This window comes from Elephantulus edwardii, unplaced genomic scaffold (genome assembly GCF_000299155.1).
Source record: "Elephantulus edwardii isolate Elephantulus edwardi_28Jun2011 unplaced genomic scaffold, EleEdw1.0 scaffold00181, whole genome shotgun sequence".
Classification (NCBI taxonomy): domain Eukaryota; kingdom Metazoa; phylum Chordata; class Mammalia; order Macroscelidea; family Macroscelididae; genus Elephantulus; species Elephantulus edwardii.
The window spans coordinates 298,304-320,724 of NW_006399931.1; the positions used below are offsets into that span (position 1 = coordinate 298,304).

General features: G+C 45.9%; 1 protein-coding gene and 1 pseudogene across 1 annotated transcript in view; both read right to left on the reverse strand.

Moving 5' to 3' along the window:
• SMO (smoothened, frizzled class receptor) overlaps positions 1-16,464 on the reverse strand; it is a 30,867-nt gene extending 14,403 nt beyond the window's left edge. The window contains exon 1 of the mRNA XM_006896046.1: positions 15,888-16,464. Coding sequence (XP_006896108.1) covers positions 15,888-16,209 — 322 coding nt within the window. The 5' untranslated portion in view covers positions 16,210-16,464. The remainder of the gene's footprint in view (positions 1-15,887) is intronic.
• Positions 16,226-20,656, reverse strand: LOC102864646 (annotated as a pseudogene).
• Positions 20,657-22,421: the final 1,765 nt, after the last annotated feature.

Genomic DNA, 22,421 nt, shown 5'->3' on the forward strand with positions numbered 1-22,421 from the left:
GCCTTTTTCAATGAAATATATCATTTGATTTCTGAGTGCTGCCCCATGGGCACTGATTGTAGATTCAAGTAAAATGACATTCTTTTTAACATTTTTTTATTATTTTTTTTGTGTACCGTCAAATTGGATCTGACTGGTACAGGAGGAAATTGTCCCTCCTTCTCCAGTAGAGCATCTGGTGGATTTGAACTGTGTACCTCTGGGACTGCAGTACAGCTTCTTGCCACTAGGCCACCAGAGCTCCCTTAAAATGACATTCTTGATGGCGTCTATCTTTTCTTCATTCATTATGCTGTGAAACGAGGGACTAACAATCCCCATACATGCAGTTAGTGACATTCATTATGTCCATTATGTTGTTCAGGTCCATGCGGTCAGGGTCAGTTCTCAATGTTTTTATCAGAAGCAGCTCAATTTAACAGAAGCAGCTGATGTCCCCTAAGCAGTGAGCCCTTCTGTCCCCTCACTTCCATTCACCTACTGCAACCACTAACAAACGTTGGTCACTATATACTTGACTACTGTAAATACTTCACAGACGTGAGATCACATAGTACTTACTCTTTGGTAGCTCACTCGCAGCATCATGTTTCCAAGGTTCATCCAAGAGGCAGCATGTACTTCTGTTACATAAGGTGGTGTTGTTGTGTATGTCAAGTTTGAACCAACCCATAGCTGATCCTCTAGCTTTCAGAGAGAGTTAATCACACGGGAGGAAACTGCCCATCCTTCTTCTGCAGAGCAGCTGGTAGATTAGAACTGCTTATCTTTGAGGTGGCAGCACAACTGCTTACCACTAAGCCACCAGAGCTCCCTATTATTAGGTCTATCTAGTAATGTTGTTGCTGTTCTTAGGTGCCATCAAGTTGCCTGTAACTCATAGCGACCCTATGTACAACAGTCCTAAACTCTGTTTTAACCTGTGCCGATCTTATTGTCTCTGACACGTCTATCCCCATTACCCCAGTCACTGAATCAATCTATCTCATCGAAGGTCTTCCTCTCCTGCACTGTCCCTCCACCCTCCCAAGCATGACATCCTTCTTCAAGGACTGGTCCCTCCTTACAACATGTCCAAAGTGTGTCAGATGAAGCTTCAGAATATGTACTATGTATTTATATTATAAACTAAAATATAGTATGTAGGGAGCTCTGGTGGCCTCGTGGCAAGAAGCTGTGCTGCAATTCTGAAGGCAAACAGTTCGAGGCCACCAGCTGCTCTGTGGGAAAAGGATGGGCAATCTCCTCCCGTGGGATTAAGTGCCTCTGAAAAGCCACTGGAGGGTCAGCTATGGGTCGATTCTGACTCTACAGTATACAGCAACAACTACATATTTATAAAAAATAATGAAGCTTTAAAAAAAAATAATAGATTATACAAGTTATTAGGACTGAGAAAGCTCCCCAGGGAGGGAGTGGGTGAGACTGAAAATGCAAAGAGGAAGAAGGACAAGGGCCATCAACTTAATCTGCATAGTTTTGTTTATCATTTTTATTTATTTTTTTATTATTTTTGTGTGTGTACCATCAAATCGGATCTGACTGATACAGGAGGAGATTGTCCCTCCTTCTCCAGTAGAGCATCTGGTGGATTCGAACCAAGTACCTCTGGGATTGCAGTGCTGCTTCTTGCCACTAGAGCTCCCTAGCATTATTTATCTTTTTAATAAGATAGAAAACAAAACAAACAAACAAAAATAGGTAGACAATATTAGTAATAACAATTGTTATTAGCAATAACAATAGCTAGTCTCATTTTTCTACATTCATAGACTTTTAAAATAGTATTTGCCCCAATTTGATCTAGACTTCAAAACAGATTTTTTTATTTGTGTCACTTGTATTATCAGTCATGTTTGGGAACCACTTTTCTAAGATGAGGGAGTTCTGGTGGTACAGTCCATAGGGCGCTGTGCTGCTAACCCCAAAATCACACCTCTCTGGCGGTTCGAATCCACCAGTGGCTCCTTGGGAGAAAGACGGGCAAATCTCCTAAGTCATTTACAGCCTCTGAAAACCCTCTCGAGGGTCAGCTATGAGTTGGTTTCAACGTGACAGCAATGAGTGGGTGATTCTAAGGTGGGTCTAACACTCTAAAATTCAGATAATACATGTATCATGTTAACATGTGAAAGGAGAAAAATTATACTATTATCTCAATATATATGCAGGAAAAGTACTTGCACTCATCAATTATAAAAAGTCAGCATTCATCAATAATCAGAAAGAAATGGAAAATTAAGAAGAAAACATTCTTAATCTGGGAAGGAAAAATGAGAAGAAATTTAGAGCAAACATCTCTAATGGCAAAAAAGGTGGACAAGCTTCTTTGAAAAATCAAGTAAACTGCTGTTATCATCACCTGTTATATAGAAGACTAGAGGTGTGAACTGGGACACTGAGGCAATAAGAACATATAAAAGATAAAGACTCTGAAATAGAGAAACAAATGTCATTCCTCACAAATAATCAGACTTCACGTCTGAAAAAATTAGCATGTTTATTGGGCTTGAACTCAATTCTATCTGTATTCACTAGTAAAAACAGAAAGTGAAACAAAAATTAGAACCATTTACAATAGGATAAAAAACATAGCAAGTTTCTAGAAATAAATCTTACAAATGATATGTAAGAACTCTGTGCAAAAAAACTCTAAGAAATCCTAAGAAAATGAAGAAAGAACGAAATATATGAAAATATATAAATGTTCAGTGACTGGAAGATTCAATAAAAAAAAGATTGCAAATGAATCTATGTCATGCAATCTCAGCCAATATCATCCAGTATTTTTATGTTAAGACATTGTGTTGTTGTTGTTAAGTAACGATTCATAACAACCCTATGAACCTAAGACCTGAGCACTTGTACAACTTTCATCCTCTCTCCATGTTCATAGGGTTTCTGGAGGCAAGCTATTATAGAAGTGGATGCCTCTCTTGCTTCCAAGCCTGTTTTAATTGGGAAGCTCCACCAAACACTGTCCACCATGGGTAACCATTATCACATTTGACACATCAGTGTCACAGTGTTTAGCATCACAGCAACCACGAGTTACCCTTGTACAGCAAATGGACTGACCAGTGCTATACCACTTAGAAAAATGTTTCCCCAAAAACAATTAAAAGCAGACCTGGGTGCCACAGATTAAAATGGCTTGGTAGGCTTGGTAGCATATCTTTCTATCTACTAGGCCAACAGAGCTCTCTCGTTGTTAAGACATTAATTGTAAAAAGTATCTCAGATTCTCTACAAGATACTGATTTAATAATATAAAATTCATTTCAAGAGACTGGTGGAGTAATTACAGGGGCCCATGAGCTTAAGTTGGAAAAAAAATGTTCACCTACATTTCCTTCCATTATATAGATAAGCATCATATAACACAAATGTTAGCTGTATCTGTGACTTTGTCAAAAATTAACTGGCAGGCAAATCTATAAAGATAACATGAAAACAATGTCATGACTTTTTAGTAGGAAGAGTTCTTTTTAAACAAGACACAAAAAGCACTAGCCATGAAAATAAGCCTGACAAAGGACTAGCTTAAAATTCAGCATCTCTGTTCAACTAAAGATGTACTAAAAAAAATGCGAGGTTAAGTTAGAGAACAGGACATGTTTTCAATGTACACAGTCAATAAAGGATTCATTCGGAAGATCTAGGAAGAATTTCTAAAATTCATATGAAAATGACAGATAGACCTTCAAAAAAGGAGCCAAAGATTTGAAGAGACAAGAGAAGACATTTAAATGTCTAGTAAACGTTTGAAAAGACGCTTATCCTCAGCAGTGACTAGAAAAAAGTTAACAGTACACATCATGGGATACCCACTAACCCAAACACAGCAAACCCACTGGCGCTGCATCAGGTCCACTCACAGCAACCCTGCATGACAGTGTCGAACAGCCCCTGGCTTTGCAGGGCTGGGAATCATCACAGAAGAACCCTGCCTCATCGTTCTCCCACAGAGCACTTGCTCAAACTGCCAAACTGGCCAGCAGCCGAATACTACACCCACAGTGCCACCAAGGTTACACATACTCACTTATTCACTCATTGCCCTTGAATAAGAACCAACCCTTAGCTGACCCTCCAGCTGGTTTTCAGACGCAGTAAACTGTATGGGAGGAGACCGTCCATCATGCAGCTGGTGAATCTGAACTGTGTGCCTTTGAGGTGGCAGCACAACTACTTACCCACCGGGCCACAAGAGCTCCCTGGACTACGATGGAAATCATACAGAGTCTTCCTGACCTCAGGGTCAGGAGGTGTGTAAACGGATAGAACCACTCTGAAAAACAGTTTTGAAATGATCTCATAGAGCAGCTGCTGTTACGCACCATCAAGTTAAGAATCAACTCTTAGCTGATCCCTCCAGCAAATCTCCACAGGCTGTGAATCATGTGGGAAGACACTGCCTGTCTTTCTTCTGAGCAGCAGCTAGAGGATTTGAACTGCATGCCTTTGGGTTGGCAGTGCAACTCCTTACCACTGTTGTTGTTGTTAAGTGCCATCAAGTCGTAGACGAATCATAGCGACCCTATGAACAAAAGACCTGAGCATTGTGCAGAGTTTCCGGAGGCAAGCTATTTTGGAAGTGGAAGCCACTCCTGCTTTTTAGTTGGGGAGCTCCACCCAACACTGTCCACCATGTTCTCGCATTTGACACATCAGTGTCACAGTGTTTAGCATCGCAGCAACCACGAGTTACCTCTGTACAGCAATGCACGGAAGGTGCATATATTCCATTCTTAGCAATCCCACTCCTCTAAGTATGGATTCGTGGGCATTTCATTGGTGGTTCAGCACAGGAAACCTAGGTTTACTTTCAGCCAATGTACTTCAGCTGAGCAACCACAGTCAGTAGAAGACAGTTACTCTTCTGCTAAACAGGTTTCCACCCGCTGCTCTATCTTGGGGACAGCACAGGACCTGACAGTATCTTGTTGCATTGTGTAGCGGGACACCTTGTACACCAGAATGTATATAAAGGATGCTTACAGCAATGTTATTCACAGCAACCAAATACTGGAGACAAGCTGTTTATCAACACCAACAACACATAAACAGTGGTATATTCATTACACTCATACAATGGAGTATTATTCAGGAATGAAAGTGAGTGACAAGAATATGGATGTCCCACAAAACAATACACACAGCATGACTTCGTTTTTGTAAGGTTCAAAACCATGCAAAACTGAAACATATTCAAGTTTGTTGTTGTTAAGTGCCGTCGAGTCATAGGCAACCCATAGCGACCTTATGAACAAAAGCTCTCGACACTTGTGTGACTTTCATCAAGCTATTTATGGAATTGGATGCCACTCCTGTTTCTGAGCTTGTTTGAATCGGGGAGCTCCACCCAACACCGTCCATCATGGGCAACCATTTATCGCATTTGACACATCAGTGCCAGTGTTTAGTTTCACAGCAACCACGAGCTACCTCTGTACAGCAAGTGGACACACCAGGGCTATACAACCTAGGAGAATGTTTGACCAAAAACAATGAAAAACAATAAAAAAAGTTTAGAGATTCTAAATCTAGGTGGAACAACTATAGGGAAAAACAAGGAAGTGTCCAAACATGTCAGAATGGTGACTATTTCAGAATATGTAATCAATTGCACTGAATTAAACCTATAGAAAGAGTTGAACTAGGGGAGCTCTGGTGGCCTAGTGGCAAGGAGCTGCAACTATAATCCCAGAGGCACACGGTTCGAATCCACCAGATGCTCTGCCGGGAAAAGGAGGGACAATCTCCTCCTGTACCAGTCAGATCTGATTTGACGGTACACTCACACACAAAAATAAAATTAAAAAAAAAATGTAAAAAAAAAGAGAAAGAGTTGAACTGGCAAATTGTTGTTGTATATGATCTCAATTACAATAAAATACACGTGCATATTTAGGCATACTCTGCAGGCATATGTGTATATGTGTTCATCCACATTTATAACTAACCACACAGCAGGAAGTTATGGCTTCCTAGACAAAGCCTAACAATCTGTGGGATTTCGTCACTGGTCAGAAGGCCTGCGACTAGAGCCTCACAGAACAAATGCGTCAACTGGCATAACAGTTCACAAGGATTACATTCTACATACTAGATTGGTGAGTAGCGTCTACGGTCTTAAAAGCTTACGAATGCCATCAAAGATACAACTCTTAGTCTCTTCCTGTCTGAAGCAAAAGAGAGGAAAGAAAACCGAACACGCAGGGAAGAAATCAGTGCACGGGACAAATCGTGCAGGCTACCGCATCTTCATACCTGGGAGCAGAAAGAGTAGATGATACCTGGTTACCCATGGCAACCATCTCTGACTGGCGATAAAGACAATAGAAGACCCCACATATGATGGGAGAAAAATGTGAAACAAAACTCACATCTCTGAAAAAGGCCACCAGAAACTAGAGGAAGCCCTGAGACGACTGCCCTAACTTCTGAAATTGGACTTGAACCTTTTTGGGCAGGTCATCTTTCAGTCAAATAATAAACTGTTGTTGTCGTTGTTGTGTGCCACCGAGCCAGAGCTGACCCATAGCTGACCCTCCAGCAGATTTTCAGAGGCAGTTAATCACATGGGAGGAGACTGCCCATCCTTCTCTTGTGGACCAGCTGGTGGATTTGAACCACGTGCCTTTGGGATTACAGCACAGATCTTACCACTAGGTAACCAGAGCTCCCTAATAATAAATTAACATATAATAAAATAAACAATAGCATTCATGAACCTTGCGCTCCGTTAAGTAACCAACTATATGAGATCAGCATTTACCCAAAACCAAAGGTGATCCAACAAGGAAAGAGAAGGAGGCTAGCTCAATGAAAACAGAACAGAATGGAAATCACAAGAATGCAAACATATTCTAAAGCGCATAATCCATGGCATGAGACAACACAAGGTTGTTAAACTTGTTAAAAGGAAACCTAATTTGCTGTGTAAACTTTCACCTGAAGCATAATAAAATACTCTTTTTTTCAAAAGCCAGGGCAATGAACATCCCTAGAAGAGGGAGTGGGTAAGAAGGGAGAAGACCAAGAGGGCAGGTCCCGGGGGTAAGAACGCAGGCATCTTTTTTAAAATGTATTTTGCTTTAGTACATCTGTGTTTGGATTTCCTGCTCACCAAAAAGTTAAGAGGTTCCGTCTACTTGGTTGGTTTTTGTTGGTAGGGGTGCCACTGAGTCAACTACAATTCACAGTGACCTTATGAACAACTGACAAAATCACGTTCTGCCCTGTGGCATCCTGACAATCTCCTCTCTACTCAAGCCCACAAGATTGCAGTCAACTCTGTCAACCTGGTGCACGAGGGTCCTCTCTTTAACTTACCCTTTCTTTTTCCTAAGGACAAGTGCTTCTGACAACATGCCCACTACAAAGTTTCATCACCCTGCCCTCTAAGGAGCACTCTGGCTGCATTTCCTCCAAGACAGACTTGTTCTTTTGGCAGTCTGTGGAATAGTCAACACTCTTTGACAACACGACAGCTCAAAGACATAGATTCTTCCCCACAGCTCAAAAGTGTACATTCTTTACCACAGCTCAAAGGCTTGGATTCTTCTTTGGTGCTCCTTATTTACTGTCCAATTTTCACATGCGTATGAGTCACTGAGAACACAATGATTTGGGTCAGGTGCACCTTAGTCCTTAAATTAGTATTTTTGCTCTTTAAAGAGGTCCTTTACAGCAGACAACAAAGCAACACATGTGCTGATTTCTTGACTGTGGCTACCATGAGTGTTGATTTTGTTCCATGATCTACTTTTCAAAAAATTAGCCGCTGGAAGTCCTTGGAGCATTTCCACTCGGACCGATCAGCGATAGCAACTGAGAACCGTCTTAATAAATTCCGATACACATCTGTGTTTTATACCTTTCTGTGTATCTGTTACAATTCACATGAAAGTTAAAAATCTGCAGCAGAAAGGAAAGCTCAGATCTCTGAGTGGTTTGGTTTTTTTTTTCTGCACCCCTCCACATTAAAAAAAAAATTTTAAAAATCTGTTTTAATTAATTTCTGATTATCTGTCAGGTTTGGGAAAACGCTAAGAAAGTTTTTCCTGAAGCTCTCATGCCCAAGTCTGGGACCCAAACGAGAAATTCCTTCCCAGCTTCTCTTTCTCCAGACGGCACCTGGTGGGTGACAGGTATGGACATACCCACGTGTGCCCGCTGAGCACAGCACTGGTCAGTGAGGAAGGGCTACGTGCTGGCTCTCAGGAATCAGTTGCCTTCGCCAGCCTCTCTGCTTCCTCTCCTATTTACCAAATCCGATTTGGCTTACGTTGAACCATGGCCTGGACTTTCTGCTCGTCTGGTCAACTTGGAATGTCTGGGAAGGGAAACTGTCAAGTAATGGAGAGAGATGTTGACCAATAGAAGAAGCACAAGTCAGGAGAATTTAAAGATAAAAGAGATTTGAGTTCCACACAGACCTAGAAATTAGCCCAGCTTGATCCAGAAACTTCCACACCCAATGACACGCTTTGGAAAGCCTCAGTTCCGAGGCCAGGAAAGCATCCAGGAGACATCTTCCTTCATCCACTCGTTTCCAGATCTATGGACAACTGTACTTAACTATCCAGTGAGCACTTCAAATTCATGACGCCACAAAATCATGAGGAGGGCTAATATGTGAAAACTGGTGAGAATGTGAACACATTGAAACCCTCCTCCATTGTTGGTGGGATTGCAAAATGGAGCAGCTGCTGCGGAAAACAGCTGGGCAGCTGCTCACAAAGTTATACGCAGAATTATCACAAGACCCAGTAATTCCTGTCCTGGGTATGGACCCCAAAGACATGCAACGGATCCTTGTATGCCAATGTTCAAGCAGCGAAATGCACAATCTCAAAAGGCAGAAACAACACAAGAGTCCGTCAACAGCTGAATGGCTAAACAAAATGTGATTATATATAAAAACCCATACCTCGTTTACAGACATGGTGGTGGTTGTTATGTATCGTCGAGTCGCTTGTGTCTCAAAGGGACCCTATGTACAACAGCCCTAAACCCTGCTCTATCCTGTGCCAATCTCACTGTCTCTGACACACCCATCCCGATTACTCCAGTCACTTAATCAATCCACCTCATAGAGGGTCTTCCTCTCCTGTGCTGTCCCTCCACCCTCCCATGCATGATGTCCCTCTCCAAGGACTGGTCTCTCCTTGCAATATGTCCAAAGTATGTTAGACGGAGCCTCAGAATCCTTGGCTCCAAGGTGCAGCCTGGTTTAACCCTCTCCAGAAGTATTTGTTCATTTTCCTAGCAGTCCATAGTATACTCAATACTCTTTTTCAACACTACAGCTCAAAGGCTTCAATTTTCCTTCTACCCTCCTTAGTCATAAAGACCATTTAAGAGTGGATGTAATCGTCAACATCATGATGAATATAGCAAATGTCACTGAACTATACACTATAAAATGGCTAAAAGGGCAAATGTTTAGTTTTCTATATGTTATTACAATGTAAAAAACAAACAAACAAAACCACACCCCCAAAACAAACAGCCAAACCACCACATGGCAACAACAGCATCTGCCCTCTTCCTGCCTGCCCCTCTGCCAACATTCTCTGTCTGTGAAAGGAAATGCTGCCACCCTCCAAGCAGGTCAGGATCCCGGCTCACTCATGACCTCGTTTGACTCATTAGCAAGCCCCACTGATGCTGCTCCTGAGACACTCTGGGCTCTGTCTTCTTCCGCTTTTCTCCGAGGCACCAGGCCGTCCCTCCTTCCACACTTCTTCCCACAACACTCAAGTTGTTACAGGTGTTTATAGTTTATAGATGAGGAAGATAACCGAGATGATCTTTCTAAAATGCAAACAGCTCTCCCTAGCTTAACAACCTTCTATGGCTCCCCAAAATCTTCTGGGTGAAGCCCAAACTTCTCACTGTGGACCATGGGCCACTCAACTTTCTAACTCTACAGGTATTACCATTTATCACACTTTGATCCAGCTGCACTGAATTTCTTGTATTTTGTTGAAATTACCAAGTCCTCTCTCACATCTCTGTATCTTTACACAGACACAGACACAGACACACACACACACACACACACACACACACACACCCTTATCTTGCCTTACTGACTCTGTCCTAAGCCATTGGCCCAGGTAATTCCTATTTATTCCTTCAGTCTCGGGTTAAATGTCAAATCCTCTGAAGATCTTCCCTTGCTCCCCAGAGTCTGTGTTCCTTCTCACTTTACTCTGCTTGAATACCTTCTACAGTCGTCTGTCTGTCTGCCACTTGATGACAGGTCATGTCTGTCTTCATCTTTATATTCCTTGGAACTTGGCCAGTTGCTTGACCCATGTGTCTCAGGTCATCTGTGCTCCAGAGAGTGATCAATGGCTAATGTTTTTAGAAGTAAACAGTCAGGCCTTTCCTTGGCATCTCCTCTGCATGGACTTGAACTTCCAACCAACACGCACATATAAACTATGTGCACTACTATGAATGTTACGTAGCAGGTATTCAAACTTCAAAATATGAGTGTATGAGATAAGTTCTCAGCAGTGATATTTCAAAGATGGCAAAGCCCAAGTTAAACCTTAAAGTTTACAGAAAGTTCTCACTCTTTAGATAACCACGCAAGATGAAAAGGGCAGGATCTGTCCAGGGATAATACTCGGAAGGCAGGAATGGATAGGACAGGTTTCACGGGAACAAGAGTAACAGGAAGGAAGTTAGAAGAACAAGGATACAGTGTGGATATTATGACTAATGTCTTAAGATAAAATCTGGGAATTTGGAAGCAGGAGTGGCATCTACTTCCTAAACAACATGCCTCCAGAAGCTCTATGAACTTTGGTAAATGTCAATAATTGTAGAGGGGCTTCAGGCCTTTTGTTCATAGGGTTTCTTGAGTCGTGCTTGACTTGAAGGCAGTCAACAACAACAAGATAAAATTTTTATGAATAGGGAGGTCTGGTAGCCTAGTGGCAAGAAGCAGCGCTGCAATCCCAAAGGCATGCAGTTTGAGGCTACCAGCTGCTCTGCAGGAGAAGGATGGGCAATCTCCTCCCGTGTGACTGATTAACTGCCTCTGAAAACCAGGCCACAGGGTCGGCTATGGGTTGGTTCTGACTCTACAGTACTCAACAGCAAGATAAAATCTATATGAATAGAAAACAAATTATCTCTATAAACTTTTATTCAAATAACAACTGGGGAAAAGTTTATAGATGAGGAAGATAACCCAGATGATTTTCATTGTTTATTTACAAAACTGCCTCCAGAGCCATTGAGAAAGATGGCTCTAAAGCTGAATCAAGATCACTCACTACCTGAGCACAGGACAAACCAGGAGCCAAGCGCACCCCACTGAAGACCTGGCCATGACTCTCCCCCAGGGCCCAGGGTCACTCTACACCCCCAGTGACTCCACATGACACCAATGTCAGCCTCTGGTCCTACCTCACAGACCTCTAAACAAAAGTCCAGCCACAGGAAAACAGGGTTGAGCCAAGAGATGATGGGCTGAGGCAAAGAAGAGCTCAGATGAACAAAGGAGCCTGAGCGCAGCACACAGAGTTAGAGGTTGAAATCGGCAGATGGTTTCAACTCATGCCCGTTCCTGCCTGTCTGCTCAGCAGCGGCTCCCTGGAGCCCGGCTGAGAAGAGTCCTTCTCCTTGCTGTAATGAGAGCCACAGAGAGACAGCATGCGCACACATCTAACTTTGGAGAATTCAACCATAAGCCTGCACCAAAAAAGTGAACGGACAGGCTCTCACTGTGTGGGCCTCATTGGGATTCTAATGCTGGGATTTGATTTTTTTCATACATTTGGTTCCTGAGCACATGTGTTTATTTCAGGCAATGTTCAAAGATTCTTTCTTTTTCTTTTCCTTAGTGTTCCTTTCAAAAATTATTTAAACTTTCTACTCTTTTGCAACTACATAACTTTATTTAAAGAAAAAAAATTCTTTTATATGGAGAGCCACACCAAGCCAGTTGCTACGAGTCAGATCCCAAGGATGCCTTTATGGTACATTGAGTAGAGCTGTGCCCCACACGTTTCGCAGAAGCAAACTTCCAAGGTTTCCTTCTCAGGTGCCTCTTCATGGATTTGAACCACCAGCCTTTCAGTAAGCACGCAACTGTTTACATCACCAGAAACCCTTTTCTTACATACCTCACTGTATCTTACATATTACACAACATATTACCATATCATCAGTGAAAAGGCAAAATCATGCATCCAGGCATATCTCATATATTGCATGTTTTATTCCAGTCTATTGCAATAAAGCGAGGGCCCCAATAAAGCAAGACGTATGATTATTTTTGGCTTCCCAGTGTATATAAAATATGTTTCTAGATAAGAGACAAGTACTAAATTAGGCAATGTACAAAAATGCACGATCAGCACAGTATTATTAAGGAAAGGGAAGATACAGACGCACAAGGGTTATGGACAGCAAAGGTAAATACGAGACCATATACAATTTGGCAATATTTATCAATAATAACAGGCTGTGTATCTATCTCAAAGTGGATGCACAAGCTGAAAGGCAAGATGGACAGGTACGTGCAGGCAAGTGAGTCCACATCCACGATCATACAGGTCTGGCAGATGATATTTTTACATGCGTCTCTGTATGTGCTGTAAACAGAGTCATGTGTATAGTAGAGCAAACAGAGTAAGTTATGAAAACTTCTTAGTCATAACCACCTTGAGAGGATGAGTCACTGAGCCTGGAAGCTCAAGACCATTGTCGGTGGAGGCATCAAAGGAGGTGCCTGTCTGATGGTTAGAATCCAAGGGCTCCAAGAGGCAAAGATGGGCAATCTTCCACGAGATTTACAGCCTCTGAAAACCCAGTGTTGGAGCAGCTGTGAGTCACATCTGCATCAAAGGCAATGAGGGACCAAGTGGCCACTGTTAACTACTCTGGTAAGAGCTGACAAAGGAAAGAGACGAATGTGAACCAAAACCTCGAAATCAGAGTTTTTAAAAGGCTTCGTCTTTCACACTTTGAACATGCGGCTGTGCGAAGCTATTCCTTGGAAAGATGGAAGGTCAGAGAAGGGGAGGAAGACCTGCAATGAGATGGACGGACACAGTGACTTCAGCAATGGGCCTGAGTGTGTCCAACACGATGAGGATGGCACAGGGTAGGGCAGGGCTCAGGCTGGCTGTGCACAGGGTTGCTGTGAGTTGTACTCGACAACAAGAAGTCTGACGGACTGTTGGGATCCCTGAGACCATGGCCCTTAGTTACCCCTCAAGCCTGAATTGAAATCACCCCATGACTCAAATCCCAGGCAAACTACAGACAGGTCTATGCTTACGCTCAGCAGAGAAGGTGAGGACGGCGCAGGATTAGACAGTGTTCACGATGAGTCAGAGCCCACTGCACGGCACCCCACGACAGAGGTGATCAGGGACAGCGGGGGGACACACGCCTTACACCAACACGGCCGGCAGGGAGGACACACGCCTTACACCAACATGGAGAGCAACAGGGAGGACACACACCTTACACCAACACGAACGGCAGGGAGGACACAAGCCTTACACCAACACGGCTGGCAGGGAGGACACACGCCTTACACCAACACAGAGAGCTGGGAGGACATGTACCTTATATCAACACGGTGGCAGGGAGGAGGGAGGACACATGCCTTACACCAACATGGATGGCAGGGAGGACACACACCTTACACCAACACGGTCAGCAGGGAGGACATACGCCTTACACCAACACGGACGGCAGGGAGGATACACAATACTTACACCAACACAGTCAGCAGGGAGGACACACGCCTTACACCAACACAGAGAGCTGGGAGGACACGTACCTTACACCAACACGGCTGGCAGGGAGGATACATGCCTTACACCAACACGGTCAGCAGGGAGGACACACGCCTTACACCAACACAGAGAGCTGGGAGGACACATACCTTACACCAACACGGTGGCAGGGAGGATACATGCCTTACACCAACATGGCTGGCAGGGAGGACACATGCCTTACACCAACACGGTCAGCAGGGAGGACACACGCCTTACACCAACACAGAGAGCAGGGAGGAACACAAGCCTTACATCAACCAGCCACAGGAAAGAGATCAAAGGGGTAGTGTCTGTCCACGGGATAAAGCTCAGAAGCCAAGGAGTAGGAAAGAAGGATGAACGGAAACAGGAAACAGTGGGCAGAAAAGGAGGCTGCTGCTCCCAGGAGGAGAGCAATGTCTTGAAGCATAATGTGTATGAATCATTACATGGAAAACCAATTTGCTCTGTAAACTTTCACTCAATCACACTAAAAAGGTGTTTTCAAAGTTATGTTGACATAATAGCCTATCAACCGTGCAACAGCGCTACAAAAAAGGGTCAAATACCACGAGAATTGCCAAAATGTGACACTGAGAAAAAGTGAGCACATGTGTTTGGAAAAACAGCACCATCGACACACGTGCCCAACACAGGGTTGCCACAAATATTTAATATCTGTGAAGCAGAGCAAAATGAGGTATGGTTGGCTCATTCCATAGGGTTACTGGAGGACTTTGCAAAGATATCATGGATCAGGCAGGATTCTTGTTCTAAGTGCTAACAGGTCTTCCACATCTGAGAGGCAGGTCCACCACAGGTCTCCACCTTCTGTATTCCTCTTCAGGCATCTGTTCTAGTGTTAGTGAAGCTGCCCTGTCCTAGAAGCCATGAGAAGTCTAGTGGCCAAGTCAACAAGGGCAGAGGGTCTATAAACATGAGCTCCTGGGCAGAGCTGTGGAGTGAGGCACCCCAGGACTGTCTGAAGAAGGTGGCTGCCAGTGCAGCTCCTGACTTTTTAATTCCTTTTCCAAGGATAATTCTAGAATCACAGAAGCAGGCACAGCAGAGCCAATTGCCTTCCCTAACATGCCAGGTGCTCAGTCCAAAAAAGGGACAGGTAGGGAATTTATTCCACATTGCTAAAGAATCAGGACATCCCAAAAGCAAGCAGTTCGGATCCAGCTACCTTCTCTGCAGGACAAAGATGGGCAATCTTCAGTGAGATCTGCAAACTCCCTGGAGGGTCAGCTATCGAGTTTATAGCAACTACAAAGAAGTAACTGAGATTGATTTGCTGTTTTGTTTTGGGGTTTCCCCTCCCTTTTGGTTCTGACATGATCCCAGCTTTGAGGAAAGGGTCTGGAAGGATCCACAGGCTCACAGCACCCCAGACTCAGGACCAGCTTGAGAAGTCAAACTTCATAGAAGACACAAATAATTAGCGCAAGTCATCATTTCACCAACTCAGCCGTGGATTGGGATACTCATTTTTCAGACGAGGAAACTGAAACCTAGTGTGAGAGGGAACCCAAACCAAGAGTTCCCAAACGTCCTTAGTTATCTTTTAATCCTTCAAAACAAATCCCACTCAACTCCCCCAACACAGTCAGTGTCTCTCTCCCCTCCCGCCCCCCGCCCCCTTTCTATCTCTAAATGCCTTAATCTCTTCCATCCACTTTTCCAGGACAACTTCATTTCCCTGTCTCTTCCCGTACGTGATCTAACACCTCCTGGACTCCCCAAGCACTCAGCCATCCCTGTGGACCTTGGCAGGCATCTCCTCTTCCTTAAAAAGCCCTTTCCAGTGGCCTGGCGCCCCCTGCTCCCGCTTCCCTAGGTCCTCGGCGTACCCTGTCCGCCCACCCACCTCAGGCCTTTTGTGACTGGCTCTCTCCATGTCCTCATCCTTCTCCCCCATCACCAAGGGTCCCATCCTGCACGTAACGTAACCTGTCCCAAAGTTTGAGCCTCAGTCTCTCTATACTCTCTCCGGCTCCTCTCCAAAGTTCAGGCCCGAGTCCATTCTGCGCCCAGGTTCCCACCTCACTGCCAAGCCCTCGGGCCCCGATCGCGCGCGCTCACCGGACCAGAGCAGGAGTTTCCCGTGCGCTTCCTCCTGGGAGTCTGAGTCCCCGGCCAGCAGCGTGGAGGTGGCCCCGTAGGGCAGCGCCGAGCCCAGGCACACGTTGTAGCGCAGCGGCTCGCAGAGCGCAGCCCGGCCGCAGTGGCTCAGCAGCGGCGGGGGGCCGGTGGCGCCCGCGCCTCTCCTCGCGCCCCCGCCTGCGCCCCGCGGCCCAGGCCCCGTGGCGTTCCCGCTCGAGGCCGCCCCCTGAGCCCCCAGCAGCAGCAGCAGCAGCCCCAGGAGCCGGAGTGCTGGCCCCCGCTCGGAGCGGGCCGCGGCCATGGCCGGACGCGCCAGCTCAGCAGAGCCCCCCGAGCCCCCGCGCACACGCGCACGCCTTGGGGCCGCGGGGGCAGCTCAGGCGATCTGGGCGCCCCACGAGCCCGGCACCGGGCCCCCCCGCATGCTGCGCGCGCCCCAGGCCCGCGGCGACCAACTTGGCAAACTTCGGGCCCCGCGGCCCATGGCGGGCGGCAGAGCCGGGCCGCGGCGCGCAACTCTCCACCCCTCGCCCGGAGACCCTGGTCGTCTCAGTCCCGGGGCTCCCCCGGGCCCCAGGACTCCAACACCATCCCCCCTCCCACCATGAAAAGCGGCCCCCGGGCCCCGGCGGAGGCCAGGCGCGGGCGGGGTGCGGGGTGTCCCGGCTCCGCGCCCGCCCGCAGCCGGCCGCCACCTCGCCGAGCGCGCGCAGTACCCCTGCCAGCCGACCACCCGGCTCCTTTGTGCTCTCCGCGCTCGGCTCTGGAATGCACGGGCCGCGCCGCCAAGCCCGGCCCCTCGGCGGCGGGGGAGGGACCGGCCCGGGAGGAGGAGCGCCGCGCGCCCGCCTGGAGCCGAAGGGCCTGCGCCCGGGGGTCGGGATCCTCCCGCCGCCGTCCGTGCTCCGGGAATGCAGGCGGGAGGAACGGCGGCCCGGAGCTGCATCAGACCTGCGGGCACTGGACTGCGGATCGTTGGCCTTGGGCCTCTGTGGGGGTGGTTGGGGGGGGGGCTGGAGTCAAGGGGAGCGTCCGCCACATCCCGCCCCCAGCGCCGCCAGTCTTTCCTGCTTTGGATTAGCTCTTCACTCTGGTCTCTGGACCTGTGGAAGGGAACCAAGGTTTGGGGTCCCACTTCACCAGTTCCTTCTCGCCTGAATGGTCTGAGATTTTCTGGGGTCCTAAGAGATGGCCTAGGGGACACTCCACAGCTGCCTGACTGCTCCTCTGGGAGCAGGCGTGTGAAACCCAAACGCCCCAGCATCAAGTCTTTTTGGTTACAAATGTGTGAAGTCTGAAGTGTGGTTTCCCACCACTGGCCTCGGCCTCTCTGTAGTTCTGTCCAAGCTGAGCCAGTCCATGTTTGATGACCCTTGCTCCTGTCTCCTGGTCAGGAACGTTTCTGCCCCACTTCTCTTCCCTAAGAGGAGCTCTCATGGCACGGTGGTTAAAGCGTTCCAGTGTGAAACAGAAAGTAGATGGTTCGATTTATCAGGCGTTTGGGGAGAAAGAAAGTGGTGTTCTGCTTCTGCTGTAAAGATTTACAGCCTCAGAAACTCCGTGGAGCACTTCCTCTCCACCTTTCAGGATCTCTGTGTGCTGAGCAAATTATCAAGAAGTTGGACTCTGTGAGAAGGAATGTGGCATCAGAACAGGAGGAACACTCATCAATAACCTGTGTTATGCAGATGACACACCCTTGCTTGCCGAAAGTGTGGAAGACTTCAAGCACTTGTTGCAGAAGATCAAGGAAAGCGGCCGTCAGTATAGATTGTATCTCAATGTCTAGAAAACAAAGACGGATAGGCAACATCATGATGGATGGAGAGGAGATTAAAATTGCCAACATCTTCATCTTAACTTGGATCCACAATTAACACCATTGGTACCAGCAGTCACAAAATCAAGAGATGTATTGAGTTGGGGAAACTCTGTAGTTAGGGACCTCTCCAAATCATTGATGAGTAATAATGTCATTTTGAGGACTAAAGTGTGTCTGATTCAGGCCATGGTTTTTCCGATAACTAGCTATGCATCTGAGAGCTGGACAATGAATATGGATGACAGAAGAAGAATTAATGCCTTTGAGCTGTGGTGTTGGAGAAGAACACTGAACATCCCATGGACTGCCAAAAGAACAAATAAATATGTCTTGGAGAGGGTGTGGCCGGAGTGTTGTTTGGAGGCAAGGATGATGAGGCTTCATCTCACATACTTCGGGCATGTTGCTAGGAGGGGCTATTCCTTGGCGAGGGACATGATGCTTGGAAAGGTGGAGGGTCAGCAAAGGAGAAAGAGACCCTCAACCAGGTGGACTGACAGGGTGGCTGCCACAATGGACTCTAATGTATCAGGAAATGTGAAGATGGCACAGGACAGGCTGGCGTTCCGGTCAACTGTTCGTATGGTTGTTACGAGTCGTACAAGACACAACGGCACCTAACAACAACAACAACGCCTTTATACTGACGTCATTGCTCTTCAACACTTTGGAGAAGCCATTGGTAGCAGATTTTTCCCACTGCAACACCTCGTTTGATTTCTTCACTGAAGGACTGGCTGTAAGATTTGACCTTTTAAGAGTAAATTAGCTATTACACTTCAGCTACCAGATCGACCAGAATTAATTAGAACATAAATCTCAGAGGGGAGGGAGGAAAATTCAATTTAACAAATCCTGCTGAAATCCTCATAGGTTAAAATCCCAAAAAACCCATTGTCGGGTGGAACCTAGCTCCCAGCAAGCACATGCGTGTCGGGGAGAAGTCAGCTCCACAGGGTTTCGGTGGCAGATTTTTCAGAGGGGATCAGCAGGCCTGTCTTCAGAACAGACTGGAACCGGCAAGCTTTTGTGCAGCTGCCAAATGTGTTATCTCTTGTACCACCCAGATTCAGAGCCCCATGAGAAGCAAGGCATCTCTTTTCAGAACTTGAGGCCTTGCACTTAAAAAGCCTGATGTGTCCTGACAAAGCAGCAGTGTTGGAGGCTCCTCCAGGGCCAGGACCTTATTCTACTGATTCTCTGGATATCTTCAAGGCATCTAGCACAGCCCCACATACATATTAATCACTCAGTAAATAAATTGCCAGAAGGAGGTGTGCGGGGAATGTGCTACCGGAATTTATAGCAGGGAGGGATCACCGTGGGCAGAGGCAGAGGAGGTAGGCTCTGCGTGAGCAGGAGGAGTTAGAAAAGTGGAGAGAATCAGAGTGGGGGCAGTTCAGGGAGGAAACCATGAATCTCCTTCTGAGCTGACTTGCCGGGTTCACAGGGCATCGTAGGAGATAAGGTAGGGAGTGAACGGCTTCGTGAAAAAAGCCTTAAATGACACCCAGAGAGAGGTTCAGGCTTGTTTCTATTGGCAATCAGGGAAGGTGCAAATTTTTGATCAAGGTAGTGTTCTGTTTAAGGATATAGATCAGGTGCCATGAGGGTGGTATGAGGCAAGAAACTATTTGTGGGAAGTTGATGGTGATTTATGGAAGAAGTGGGAATAGCCCATGTCATCAAGCATAATCATTCCAATGAGAAAAAAAAATACTCTAAAACATTACAACCTACTTCAGTTCTTTCCTTCACCCCCGTAATATAAATATTATACATGCGCAAGTCAGAGCCACACAGAAAGCTGCCTTGGTGTCTGGTAACCTCTGAAGTTTCACTTTGTGAACTTTCTCCACTTATTTTCCATGTGGTTGCTACTGGGACAACTTGGGAGTACTTTCTCAATTTTCCATCTATTAGCAGGAAATCTATGCATGTGGCCAAGCAGCTCTTTTCTTGTGACAGCTTAAAAATATCAGAAGGTAAGTGGGATTAATGGTGATTTTATTTTCTAAAATAAAAGATAAAATTCCAGGAGTTTTCATTGTTTGAAGAACAGAATTTATAAACCCAGGCTGAGAAATCCCCAAGGAAATGGTGGTTGTGTTTCACTACTGGTTGTCCTTTGGTCCTTCATATTCTACACCCTTGTTGTATTTTTTAAGATAGAAGATATTTATCCTGATCACAAATCCAACCCACGTGGGAATAAATAAATGTATTCTCTTAATACCACCCCCTCATTTTCCTTTAAATAGGAAAAAAGTACTAACTGTCTTCCCATACTATTGGCCAGAGTTGTCTCACTTATGATTTTAAAAACAGACTGCAAACTTGGTCTTCCAAAATCCTTGAACTACAGCTCATTTGTTAACTCCCAGGATGCACATCTTAATCCTATTGATATTGATGAGAGTCTCCAAAATGTAAGAAAGTTAACTGAGTTGAAGGCACCTGGGAGGGATCTTCAGCAAACTGAGGGCCATTGGGAAACTGTGCAGAAGCAAATCTTGTCAGTAAGATACCAGCTCCTTCAGCTAAACTAGAAGAATGGCACCCGTTGCAGCTGACCCAACCAAAGCCACTGGTCCTTTTCTTGCAGCCAGTATGGCTCCTGTGAAGGCACCACTTGACAGAGCTCTAGGGATCTTCTGTCCCTCTGATCTGAACCATAATGCAGTCAGTCATGGAAAACAGACCTCCCCAAATGGCAAAGCTGCCTCCTAACAGTGAAGCCCTAGTGTAAATAGCTAGTTTAAATAGCTGTCTAACTCCCTCACAGTCTGTGGCTGACATCCCCTGGAGAATTACAGAAACCTTTGATTACTTGAAAGATGCCACCGCCTATGGTGCCCATCATAAAGACACCACCACAGTCATCCACGATTCGCCAGGGGCAAGGTTCTCGTGCACACTCCTCCATCTTGACTCCTTCTTGTTGTTGTTGTTATGTGCCATCGAGTCGCTTGCGATCATAGCAACCGTATGTACAACATCCCTAAACCCTGCTCTATCCTGTGTCAATTGCACCGTCTCTGACACTCTCATCCCGATTACCCCAGTCACTGAATCAATCCACCTCATAGAGGGCCTTCCGCTCCTGCGCTGTCCCTCCAACCTACCAAGTATGATGTCCCTCTCCAAGGACCGGTCCCTCCTTACAACATGTCCAAAGTATGTTAGATGGAACCTCAGAATCCTTGCCTCCAAGGAGCCACCCGGTTTAACCCTTTCTAGGGTGAATCTGTTTGTTTTCCTAGCAGTCTATGGTACCCTCAATATTCTTCTTCAGCACCACAGCTCAAAGGCATCAATTCTCCTTCTATCCTCCTTGGTCATTGTCCAACTCTCTGATGAATAACAAGTGACAGCAAAGACCATGGCCTGTATCAGACGCACCTTAGTCTCCAGAGAGATACCATTGCTCTTCAGCACTTTCTTGACTCCTACTAGTGATTTATTTGTATCACACTGATAAAGGGCAAGGTCACACAGCCAGTCATTGTAATTGCTGTCTGTAAGTTGTACACCTATAAAAAGCTGATTCGACAAAAGTTGGGATAAATACAACAATGATTGGAGGAGGGAAAGGAGTCACTACTGAGGTGTCTTATGTACAGTCAAACCTCGTATGATTTGGTTCCTATGTTTGGGGAGGTTTAGGGTCATGGGCAATGGGACAGCTGAGTTAGTTGGCCTAATAACATAGATTAGAGTTAGATTAGAGTTTCACCTTCTGGGTTGCTGAATAGTGCCTGAGGACTTAAAAACTTGCAAGGAGCCATCAAAGGCATGACAGTTGGTCGCCCTTCACCTGAAGCAACAGAGAAAGGAGAGTCAGGAATAGGAAGGATATGGAATGTCTGGTTAATAAACACATGACCATCTTATCCATGTGCCATGAGGCCAGAACTGGTTGGTACTCAGCCAACATTGCTAAACATTTTGATCAAAGATTCCATCTTAAAATCTGATCAAAGGGGACAAGGGGAAATGTTGCTCAGAACTGCAAATTTCATGTATTCCAGACTTTTTTCTATTCAGCTAGGGAAGGTGTTTGAACTTCTGGAACTATTGCTTTGAGATCCTTAAACAAAAACTATTCCCCCAAGTCATCTTAAAAATGAACAATAGGGGCGAGCTCTGGTGGCCTGGTGGCAGGAGGGTGTACTGCAGTCCAGAGACGCATGGTTCGAGCCCACCGGATGCTCTGCTGGAGAGGGAGGGGCAATCTCCTCCTGTGCCAGTAGGATCTGATTTGACGGTACACATACATTGTTGTGGTTATGTGCCATCGAGTCACTTGTGACTCATAGCGACCCTATGTACAACAGCCCTAAACTATGCTCTGTCCTGTGCCAATCGCACTGTCTCTGACCCTCCCATCCCGATTATCCCAGTCACTGAATCAATCCACCTCATTGAGGGCCTTCCCCTCCTGCGCTGCCCCTCCACCCTCCCAAGCATGATGTCCTTCTCCAAGGACCGGTCTCTCCTTGCAATATGTCCAAAGTATGTTAGACGGAGCCTCAGGATCCTTGCCTCCAAGGAGCCACCTACACACACAAAATAATAAAATAAAATAAATTTTTTTTAAAAAAGAACAATAATATGCACACCCATGTTTATTGTGGCTTTGTTCACAACAGCAAGGAGCTGGAAACAACCCAAGTGCCCATCAACAAATG